This window comes from Diabrotica virgifera, chromosome 10 (genome assembly GCF_917563875.1).
Source record: "Diabrotica virgifera virgifera chromosome 10, PGI_DIABVI_V3a".
NCBI classification, from domain to species: Eukaryota; Metazoa; Arthropoda; class Insecta; order Coleoptera; family Chrysomelidae; genus Diabrotica; species Diabrotica virgifera.
The window spans coordinates 114644857-114657784 of record NC_065452.1 but is presented as its reverse complement, the minus strand read 5'-3'; the positions used below and the strand labels follow the sequence as shown (position 1 = coordinate 114657784).

Sequence of the window (12928 nt, the reverse complement as noted above, 5' to 3'; positions counted from 1 at the left end):
AAATTTTGGAATAAATTAATTTTTTTGAGAAGGCACCATTTTGAAGATAAATCCCGAAACAGGTTGATTTTGGTTTTTAAATTACGAGTTTTTGCCATATACAGAGAGGTTCAAAATTATGGAATAAATTCATTTTTTCGAAAATAAGCCACTTTGGAGAAAAATCCCTAGATGGGTCGATTTTTATTTTTAAATTATTATTTTTTGACTTATATGCCATAATAGTGACGTCATACATTTGAGCGTGATGACGTAATCGATGATTTTTTTAAATAGGAGTCTTGTGGTGGCTCATTTGAAAGGCTATTTAGTTATCTATCCAGTATTATAAATATTATTACCATTTATTGGTACGCGACCAGTATTTGCAACATGTTTCACAAGAAAGGCTTGATAAAAATACTTTCAAAATAGGAGTATTAATGATTCTACATATGAATCTGATGCTTAGCTTGAATTTAGATTGACAGCATTGACTCCTCGCGCACGCTCAGTTTCTGAGACTGTGTCATCAGTAGTTTCATACAATTTAACGAGTAAGTTGCATATACAGAGCGGCCCAAAAGTCTGGAAGCGGCCAATTATCTCGTAAATTGTTAGACATAATTGTACAAAATTTGAGGTCCACCTATTTTGGGATACGGAGATTCCATATTTGATATTTGCAATGTTGCCAGATTTGCCGTTTTTCTTATATTATTCGTAACTTTGCTTTTTCAAATTCATCACCCTGTATATTCAGTCATTATTGGAATCTCCTATTCAATACGAGTTCAACCATATGTAACACTTATGATTTTATGTAGTCTGGAAGGTCTTAAATACATAAAACAGAAGTCTGGCAACGCCTAATTTTCTCAATAAATTTTTTAATACTAACTATTTTCAACTACATTAAAACGTAACAATTGATAGATTACAACATTTTTTAACATAATGGTTACTTTATCAAGTGTTCAAAATGTGCTCTATTTGTGAGTTGACAGTACCCTAATCGATGGTAGAATGCGTCTACCACATTTCTCCATGACTGTCTAGAAATTATTCGAGATTCATCGATAATTCCTTGCCTTAGCTCTGCAAGACTTGCTAGTTTAGTTTTGTAAACTGAATTTTTCAAGTATCCCCAATAAAAATAATCTTTAGGATTGAAATCAGGTGAACGTGGAGGCCATTCAATTCTACCTCGTCTACCAATCCATCGTTCGGGAAATCTCTCATCTAAATAACGCCGAACATTTACACCAAAATGAGCTGGAGCTCCATCTTGCTGAAACCATATCTGATTAAAATTGGCCCCAAACAAGTTTCTCAGTGTAGGTACAATTTCATTTCTAAGTAACATTTCGTCACTATCTGACGTTAAATTTCCTTCGATAAAGAATGGTCCAATTAACTGAGTACCTACTATACCTGACCATACATTTAATTTTTGTGGTCTTTGAGTATTAGACCAGGGCGCATCTGTAAAAATATTAGTACATTTGGACGTTGAGGTGACTCAAATTTTTTTGCAAAAATTACTTGAAAATAAATTAAATAATAATATTTGAGTTATCCTCCCTCTCAAAAAGGTCCGGAACATTGTTTAAATAATCAAAATGTCAAAAAATTAAGGAAAAATTCGATTTTTTTCTTCATTTCTTGATTATAACTTTAAAAGTATTCATTTTCGAGAAAAGTTGTACTGACATAAAAGTTGCGTAATTAAATTTCCTATAATAGAGAATTGGTTAATAATTTAAAAAAATAGTCACCCATGTAGCAAAATAGCAATAATTACAAAATAAAACATACAAAAACAAGTATTTGCATTTTACGTTTTTCAACCATTTATGCTACACATACGACCCTCATATTCCACCCAGAAGAACTTTATGATACAGTAAAACAATTCTGTAAATTTCATTAAGTTCGTTTCAATAGATTTTGCGAAATAAATTTTGCAATCCAGCTTTAGTAAAAAAAATTCATTTTTTAAAAATGTTACGGGACTGAAAATGAAGCAGATAGCAGGTTGAAATTTTTTTTGCGGATAGAAGTCTACTGTACCTTTCATTTGCAATTTTGCAAAATTAAAATCGGTTAACACCACGGCGTCAGAAATTTTTTTTAAATAAACATTAATTATTGGTGCTACGCGCAGGACAGCGAATAGTTTGCTCTGATTGGGCATTCCAATGACCTTTGATACTGATTGATACATTTTAATTTTTATTAAATTTCGATATAAATAAATAAATTTGTTAATTGCAAAATAAAAACACATACTCTATCCTTTGAAATAACACTTTTATTAGCAAAAACTTTTTTGTTCATATATTTTAACTTAAAAAATAAAAGTTTATTATTTTTAAACATATGCAATTGTTTAAACAATATTTCACAAACAATAATAAAATTAGATTGATTTTTGTGAAATTAAAATATTAAAATACAACAAAATATAGAGTAAGAAAATAATATATTAGATAAACATTGGAAGAAATTTTTTGTGGAAATCCACTTGTGAGAATCGAACACCGCTGTCCTGCGCGTAACACCAAAAATTATTGTTTTTAAAAAAATTTCCTGACGCCGTGGTAATTAATTTTAATTTTGCAAATTGCAAATGAAAGGTACAGTACAATTGTATAAGCAAAAAAAATTTCAACCTGCTATCTGCTTTTTTTTTCAGTCCTGTAACATTTTGAAAAAATGAATTTTTTTGCGAAAGCTGGATTGCAAAATTTATTTTGCAAAATCTATTAAACCGATCTTAATGAAATTTGCAGTATTGTTTTACTGTATCACAAAGTTTTTCTGGGTGAAAGATGAAGGTCCTAAGTGTAGCATAAATGGTTGAAAAACGTAAAATGCGAATACTTCTTTTTGTATGTTTTTTTCGCAATTATTGCTATTTTGCAACTAGGGTGACTATTTTTTAAATTATTAACCAATTTATGTTGTAGGAAATTTAATTACGCAACTTTTATGTCAGTGCAACTTTTCTCGGAAATGAATACTTTTAAAGTTATAATCAAAAAACGAAGAAAAAATCGAATTTTTCCTTAATTTTTTGACATTTTGATTATTTAAACAATGTTCCAGACCTTTTTGAGAGGGAGGATAACTCAAATATTATTATTTCATTTATTTTCAAGCAATTTCTGCAAAAAAATTTGAGTCACCTCTCAACGTCCATCTCAAAACAGATGCGCCCTAGACTATATGGTTTTCACGCATCCAGTATGGATTTGCGTCGTTCCAGTACCTTAAATTGTGTCGATTTACACTTCCACACAGCGTAAAGGTGGCTTCATCGGAAAAACATATTCTGTTAACGAAATTTTCATCATTTTCAATTTTATCCACCATTACCTCAGTAAACTGTAATCTACGATCGAAGTCATCTTCACTTAATTCTTGCAATAAGTTAATTTTGTATGGTTTAAATTTATTCTTACGTAATACACGTAAGACTGAAGAACGACCTATGTACATCATGTACTTGTGCAACCCTGCGTGAGGATGTATGTGGATCTTCAACAAAACTTTGCATTATGTCTAAAGTTTTGTTGTTATTCATAACTCTTTTCGGTCTACCTGATCGGTATCTATCTTTTACTTCTCCAGATTCCTCAAATCGCTTTACAGTTTTTTGTACCGTCGCCTTATGAATAGGAGAACGGTTTGGGAAAGTATCATTGAACAAGTTGACTACTTCACAATAAGATCTTTTTCTGTCACCGTACCCTCTCATCATTGGAATAGTAATTCGTTCTATTTCAGAGCCATTTTAGAGAAGCAATTTATCTTGCAGAATTTTTCAAAACATAACTACTGTCAGTTTTAGTCAATAAATGGTGAACAAATGTCAAAATCACAGCATTCTACATTTAAATATTTAAATTTATTAAAATCTACATATTTTGCACTGTTACATATGGTTGAACTCGTATTGAATAGGAGATTCCAATAATGACTGAATATACAGGGTGATGAATTTGAAAAACCAAAGTTACTAATAATATAAGAGAAACAGCAAATCTGGCAACATTGCAAATATCAGATATGGAATCTCCGTATCCGAAAATAGGTGTACCTCAAATTTTGTACAATTATGACTAGCAATTTACGAGGTAATTGGCCGTTTCCAGACTTTTGGGCCACTCTGTATATTTGAAAAGTGTTACTGAAAACTCTCTACGGATTTGTATTTATATTATGATGTGTAATGAAATAATCAAAATTGAATGATTTATACTAATACTTTTAATTTTAATTAATAGTCATATATTCCAGTCAGTTGTCAGAGACGAAAATGCCACTGAACCTACGAATAATCTGAGACTCCAAAAAAGTTCTGAATTCAATTTCCCCAAAAAAGTTCTGAATGCGAGAGTATTGAAATGTGTGATTATTCACAATTATAAGACTGTAAATAGTTTAATAAATATTCCACTTTTCAACTCGAATATTGTTTTCAAAATACGTACAAGCACGTTTTAGAAATTTAAATAAATTATTTTATGAAGTTATACTTCTTTAGGCACGAGGATGAATTTTTACATTCCCTGGCGCATGCGCAAACCGACAGTATCTATGGTAATAATCGCTACATCTTTATGTAGCGTAAATAAGCTGTGCCTGAAAAGAATATATTATTAGTGTTTTTAGTAAATATATTTATTATAACATTTGTTCCTTTGGATTTGTCTTCCTCGGGAATAAGATATTTTATAATAATAGTAAGTATATTTAAAATATTTTTGTATACTTCACTTCTATTGGTTTATTCTATCTGGTCTATTAAATTTGTCAGTATGTATGAGAAATCTTGTAACCTGTCAAAGCAAAGGGAATATATCTCAGTGGTAGAGCGTGTGATAGGAGATCGAGAGGTCCCCGGTTCGAATCCGTGTGTTTCCTATTTTTTTTTATTTTTGGTATTATTTAATAAAAATTTTTGGAAAGTAGTAAGTAAAAATTAGTTTAATCTTTAAATAAAATACAAATAACCTGTTGAAAGTATATTTATTTCGTTGAAATCATATAATAGAAGTATAACTTCTTACGTGCGTACAAAGTACACACATATTCTTTTTTTTTGCTACTTATGGTCCAGTCGCCTGATTCGAAAATGCCACTTAACCTCTAAAAGTGATACAAAAAAGCTGAATTTTGCTAAAAATGTCAACTTTGAGACCCCAAAAAAACAAGAAAGTATGCCACTCTTACCCCCAGGTTTTCCCCCGAAACAGCCCTCGTAGGGCGGCAGCAAACATCGATTTGCCAAGAATTTATATGACAAAAATCCATTGACAAAAATGTTTCAAACAAGAAATGTATTTGACATAATTTTCAACAAAAATTTTTATTAGAAGTTTTTGTCTAGAATAAACTGTTCTCTCAGAAACAACGCTTGGAGCGACCTGCGATCTTTAAAGTCTGATATACGCGTGAAATAAATTTTTAAAATAAAATTTGTAGCAACTCGAGGGTAAAAATTCGTTATCTTTTAAAATAACACCATGTTCAATTGATCTTTGCACTAATGAATCAATCAAACTACTAAATCGAGAGCAAGTTAAAAGATTTTTAGGGGAACGGTAGCTGCATCATCTTTTAATAAAGGTTCGAAAAAAATTTCAGTCCAAAATTTTTTTATGGATAGATACTAACAAAGGCGCATAAGCTCTTGGGCCGATAGGCTGGCGGGCCAGTCTGGGCTTCCCAGAAGGGAACTCATTCCATTCTTGCGTCCATATCATAGGTACCTTGGTGTGTAGTGCCTCGCTAAGTTGATGCTCAGGGCTTGCTTCAAGGGAGTTTATTACATTCTTGCGTTCATTGCATACTTACGTGTCTCGCACCTCACTAAGTTGATGCTCAGCTGGAATAATCCTTACTCTGAATGTACGATATTATATTTAAAATCAATGTGAAAAACCCAATAGTTGGCTGTATACCATAGTTTAAAAAACTCATACAGAAGTAAAAACTTCAACTTGTGTTCTGGTATAAAATCGTTTATTAAAAAACTATCTAAAAAGTCATCCAAATGGATTGCAAAACGTTTTCGTTCTAATTCAGAACATATTTAGTGCATTCTGCTGAGTAGTTTGAAAGTCTGCTGTAGTCTGCTGAGTTGGTCTGTGCCCATTGAACTGGCAAGTACCTAGCATTTTCGAGCAGGAAACCATGTTGCCCTTTGAGCATGTGTTCTATTATATCTAATAACATCGACTTGTAGTCACCATGTTTTGTTACAATAACATATTTAAACCATATATTATGGGGTTACCACTTTGAATAGAGTGCTAGTTTCAAACTACTCAGCAGAATGCACTGAAGATGTTCTGAATTAGAACGAAAACGTTTTGCAATCCATTTGGATGACTTTTTAGATAGTTTTTTAATAAACGATTTTATACCAGAATACAAGTTGAAATTTTTACTTCTGTATGAGTTTTTTGATACTATATTTATTTATTTCGTTTCAGTATTTTGGTTTTCTTTATACTATATACATTGTTTATTTTGTAAACTTTCGAATCTATATTGAGCTATCTTGGTTGTTATAGTACCTTACATTTTATTTTAAATTATGATACAAATGATATATCGTATACCTTTTACTTGCACTTTATATTTTAATTGAGTTTTTACTTCCTCTAGTACAATATTTAATATTTTAATAGAAGATGTATCGTCATAAGCGTAGTCACATCCGAAAAATTAACAAATACATAATTATTGTAATTAAAGAATTAAATTGTTAACAATATGTGGATAGTAATATATTATGTAATTTATCCTAGCTATTCTCAATGGCCAATAATTAGTTAAGTTAACATATTTAAGTTAACAGTAAAATTATAACCAAACTTTATATTAATTATGCAGATAGGAGCCTGCAAGTAAGTTAATTCTGTGTCTAGCTGTAATTAGTTATTGCTTAACATCTTCAGCATGCTGCTTTTGGGCGCATTTATATTTTCTTATTCCCGTGTATATATTATGTGCTTTATCTGTATAAATGTGATATTTTGAAATACGATGTTTTAAAAGGCTAAAGATTTTATATACAGAAACTAAAACGGTTTTCGATAATTTTTAAAGTTAGATTTAAAAAAAGATAAAAATACACACTGAACTGACTGTTGCGTAACAATGTAACGTAGCATCATCGCGTAAAACCACTGCGTTACTATAATGAATCTATCGGATTGTTATTTCGCGATGATATTACTCTGCGATGTTACGCGACAGCAGTTTATTTGCTGTGTTAATGGTACTTACTTAAAATAGGAAAATTGATTTAAACCGTTTAATTATTTGGTTTATCACGAAAAATAGAAATAGTAAATACATGCTGGTTTTGATAATTTTTTCAATATCATTACGAAATATTTTATTTAATAAATGTAATAAAAGAACTAAAATTCAACTAAATTCAAAATCATACTCATATTTTTCATACTACTTAGTTCTGTAAAAACTATCATAAAATTTTTAGCCAATAATTGTAAAATTCTGTAAACGCTTCTACCTTTACTAAATTGTTATGTGATCCAGGAATGGAACGACTACAACCTACGATGGAACGAATCTGACTATGGAGGAGTTAAGGACTTGCGGATCACTCCCAACAAGCTATGGAAACCTGACGTGCTTATGTATAACAGGTAACATGTGTTATGCATTGCTATTGCATTTTTGTGCTTAATATTACAGGCTAAAAATTTGCTAAGGTGGTAAAACGTTCTTGCGAAACATTCAATATTGCAAAAGGTAAATATACAATCAACTTTTTGACACAAAACTATATGATTGATGAGTTTAATATGTATTTACCTTTGGGGATTTAACCTCGAAAGCACTTTTGTGAAGCTCTTTGTTTAAGTTTTAGTTCTTCCAAGGCGGTCTTTTACTCGCAGTATATGACTTCAAATATAGAATGAAAAGAAAGGTAGAAAGAAATTGGCGAAAATGGTTTGAACATATTTACTTGGATACATCAACGTTGTAAAGCAAAATATTGTAAAGTAATGAAGTTTGTTGTACAGTCAGCTTTTACACTCGCTTCCCTACCTAATGTATAGTTGGCCTCACAGCCCCCAACAGTAGTTATAGTCTATAGTCCATCAACCTAAGAAGGTGAAGAAAACCAGTCTGCTGTAACTTAATTAATAATTAAATAATTTGTCGTAACACACAAATTATTATTTGTGGTTGGACAATCTGCAGTTGAAGACGAGGACATTGATGATGGACAAAAAAATTGAGCATTAAATATGTCAGTCACTAGGAATATGTTAATTTTCCGACAAATAACGCATTACTATTAACATCCGCGTAATTTTTTTAACAATAATTCTTCATCGAAAGCTTGCTTCTAAGAAACTAAAGAAGGCTTTTTTTGCAGTCGGACAAGGGAAAATAACAAATCTATAAGTTTCCAGTATCCAATTGCAAAAACGCAATTGTCTATTTAAAATTCTAACTCTGTCTCTATAGGTTGTTTCATTGAGGAACTAAACTATTTAAATGGTGAATAGAGATCACCGAGGCGGTTATGGATACACCACATTTATTGGCTCTAACGGTTTTTATAACCGAGTTACAGAGTGTTTATCGATTTTCTTCATTTCTTTCTGAATACATAATTTTAGAACCAACCTGTATATTATGTTTTTGTACTCATATATCCCATTCAGAACCGAAACCACCCACTACTAAACAAGAAAACTCCAGGTCGGGATTAACAAAAAAAAATACATATAAAGTAATTGGGACTTTGAAACAAGATAAGTTTAACCTCACTTCTGTCACGTAAGTAGTCGCGGGTACAGAAAAAATCTCACAATATGAATTTAAATACGAATTTAAAACAAAGTTCTATTTTGTAATATTTTTATTTACTTGTTATGTTAAAAATATCTATTTCTAACAATTTTAAAGCTAATTGGGTCTCACCAAAGCCATATATTAAAAAAAATAATAAAATACAAAAAAATTTAAAAAAAAATTCCCACGCGTTACAACAATCTTCCTCGAGGCACTTACGAGTGTAAAGTTATGTTTCAATCAATTTTTATCAAATTTTTCATAAATTTATCAAGGAAAAGGATGAAATGTGAGATTTTTTCTAACGGCGCGACTCGTTTTCTCGGGTTAAAAGTAATTACGTCAATTTTGAAATTATGCTAACTTTTTAAGAACTCTGAGATTAAAAGGCAGCTATTATTAACATTTAATAATAAATTATTGAAGTTATTGTATCAATAGTCAATTTGAAAATACTAAATAAGTGTTAACAACTGCATTGATTTTCAGTTTTGTAGCTGTAGACCAACCCAGTGTGTATTTTATAAACTTTATATTTTTTTGGTAATCCGGACCTGAATTTTTCTTGTGATTAGAAAGTGGATCGTTTGATTTCTGAATGAGACATATGTATACCAAATATCATAAAAGTATACAGGGTGGTTCTAAAGTTATGGATTCATAAAAAATTAGCAAAATGGATAAAACACCCTGTAACTCTGTTATAAAATATGTAATAAAATATGTTAGACCCAATAAATGTGGTATATCTAGAACCACCTCAGTGACATATTCACCATTTAAGTATTTGCCCTTTCCCAATGAAATACCCTGTATAACCTGATAAAATATAACATGCAGGTATAATTTTTACTAACCAACTTAAAGCCGATAATTTTAGACAAAAACAGTACTTTTATTTTTTTGTGAACAGCAGCTTTTACTGTTGTACTAAAATTCAAATAACTTTCGTTATTATGTGATTAGATAAATATCCTAGCTAAGTTAATCATATTAAGTTATTCAGCATTCCACCCAGTTTGCCAAAGGTCAATTTTTATTAGAGGCGAATATGTCATAAGTATTAGTTTCTTAACACTATTAGCTTTATTGTAAAAATAGAGCTAAGATTTCTACGTTAGTCTCCAAATGTATAGAAACATATTACGGGCGTCATTCGTAAAAAAAGGTTCTCTATGTACGCCGCTGAGAAAGAGTGCGACGTGCTGGGAGAAATCTGGCAACACTGCCTTATAGCCATACATCAACTCTCCCTCTCTCTTTCCCCACCAATTTAGCCTTGATGCATTATTAAGTGTGGGTTTAGCAGCCTTCGAAGATGGAGATCCCAGTCGCTGTTGCCGCCAATGTGAAATTCATTATGTCTTTTAAATGCAAAATGAATTTCACCTATTGAGATTCATCGTCAGTTAAGTGAAGTTTATGGGTAAAAGTGCATACCTGTACATGTTCGCAAATGGTGTAGAGCATTCAGTGAAGACCTGAGCGGAAGGTCTTCAGATTTATCGTGAATTTCCGTTCGGTCTTCACTGAATTCTCTATATACCATTTGGGAACATGTTAAACAGGTATGCACTTTTATCCATTAACTTCGATTAACTGGTGAAATCTGTTTTGTATGTAAAAGACATAACAGTAATGTAACAGCGACGGAGACATCAAACTTCGAAGGCTACTAGGCCGACACTGAGCAATGCAGTAAGACGAAACAGGTGGGATAAGAGAGGGAGAGTTATTGTGTAAGGCAATGTTGCCAGATTCGTCCCAACACGTCTCACTCTTTGTCAGAGGAATAGGGATTCTTTCCGAAATACCCTCGTATAATTAGTCCAGAGAAATAAGGTAAAAAAGTATGACCCCCAAAACCTCATGTCTCCTTTAATGGGTTCGGTGGACTTTTTAAGTTATTAACATTTTTAGACCAAAAATATACCATGCAACTTTCGTCTACCAGTAAAAATAAAGCATTTTGAAAAAATTTGGAAGTAATTGTTGGATAAAGCATGTTTAAAGCTTTAAAATGGCGATTTTTTAATGTTGATTTATTAATTTTTTGCTTAGAAAACTGTAAACAACCTAACAATTCATAATATTCCATAAATGTTAATAGGTCTTTTCATCGATTGTCATTTGTTTCCAGCTTCTGTCATATGTTGTATAATCTGTGTATAATATTAATATACACGGATTATACGACATATGACAGAAGCTCGAAACAAATTACTGTGAATGAAAAGCCCTATAACTACCGTAAAAAATAAACCTATAACCTAAACACATTTTTACAAGAAATTAACGGAACACCTTAAAAATTAGTTATTTTTGACGCCTCGAATTTCCTAAACCTGTTGTCCGATTTAAGTAATATTTTAATATGTTATAGCCTTATTCTCTAAAACTATCGGTGCAATAATATTGTTGCTAGATAGGTAAATTGTTATTGTATACTGGGTGTACCAACCAAACTGTGATTTTTTCTCAAAATTCTCGTGACCCTGTGGAATATTGTAGCATTTATAAAATACTGAAATTAAAACTATAGCCTCATTTTTTTGTTAACATTCTGTTTTTTGATTCATTCTGTTATGTTGGATAATAAAAAAAGTTATATACTTTAACAACTAGCCTTGTTTTTTGTGAAAACAGTGTGTTTTTAAATAATTATGGCAAACTTTAAAGGGTAATTCTGCATGAAAAAATAATGATAGTTTGCGTTATAAACGTATCTCTGCAAATTCTTCGTTTCCGAGATAGGGGCTGTTGAAAATTTTCAACATTTGCAACTGGAATTTCGTGGGTTTTAAGAGGTAGTTATTGCGCATTGTTTATATACAATTAGGAATTTTATATTCACCATTGGCACACATACGGGTAATATGATCCTTATGTGCGCCAATGGTGAACATAAAATTCTTAATTGTATTATAATACAATTAATTGTATTGTAATATATTGCCGCCGTATCTCCTAAGTATTGTTTTATAAATGACTTTCGTCACAATGCAATATCGCCATGACTATCAAAACAATAATGTTTTATTTTTAATAAATTGTAATAAGATCCAGCCAATAAATGTATGCTTTACTACCTAAATTGTAATTTTGAAGGCAGTCACTCTCAAAATAAATTATTTACAGGGCATAACGCATTTACTACAGAACGTTTTGCTCATTTCTCGAGAATATTGTGTTTTGCACTTGTGGCACTATTGAACTAGGTGTGCAATATCTTAATCGGTTTTAGAGCAATAAATAAATCGACAGTTTGTAAGAAAAATTTCAGCACCCCCTATCTCGGAAAAAAGCATTTGCGAACATACGTTTATAAAGCAAACTGTCATTATTTTTCCATTCAGAACTACCTCTTAAAGTTTAACATACTTATTTAAAAACACCTTGTATTGATGAAAAAAACAAAGGTAGATGTTAAAAAAATTTAAATACACTATCTCTTCTTACCTAGCACCTTCGCCAAACTTTCAAGCATTTCGGTTTTTTTGAAAGTATGGCGAAGGTGCCGGACAATTTTGCATGTTTAATTGTTTAAAATTAAAAAAGTACCTAACCTTTTTTATTATCCAACATAAGCAAATGAATCAAACCGCAGAATGTTAAAAAAACATTAGGCTATAGTTTTGTTTTAGTTTCAGTATTTTATAAATGCTAGTGCTAGAATATCTCACACGGTTACGCAAACTTTGAGAAAAAATCACGGTTTGATTGGTACACCCGGTATACAATGACAATTTACCTGTCTAGCAACAATATTATTACAGCGATATTGTTAAAGAATAAGGCTATACAAGGCTATATAAGGCTTAAAAAAAATCACTTAAATCGGACAACAGCTTTAGGAAATTGGAGACATTAAAAATAACCAATTTTTAATGTGGGGCGTTAGTTCCTTGGAGAAGTTTAATAATCGGAAATTTGGGTATTATAATGATAATACCCAATTATTTTGGTTTTTAAATTTTAGTTATTAACAATAACAAAGTTATTAACAGTTACTGAAAATTCTAAGGTAGATTTCTTAGGTAGATTTCTTATAGTTTTCTAAGCAATAAATTGGTTAATCAACATTCAAAAATCGTCA

The 12928-nt window shown here is 31.0% G+C and overlaps 1 protein-coding gene across 4 annotated transcripts in view; it reads left to right on the top strand.

Moving 5' to 3' along the window:
* LOC114328607 (neuronal acetylcholine receptor subunit alpha-7) overlaps positions 1–12928 on the top strand; it is a 1048703-nt gene that overhangs the window by 664991 nt on the left and 370784 nt on the right. For all 4 annotated transcript variants that reach the window (XM_050663684.1, XM_050663682.1, XM_050663683.1 and 1 more), the window contains exon 4: positions 7561–7670. In XM_050663684.1, coding sequence (XP_050519641.1) covers positions 7561–7670 — 110 coding nt within the window. The remainder of the gene's footprint in view (positions 1–7560; positions 7671–12928) is intronic.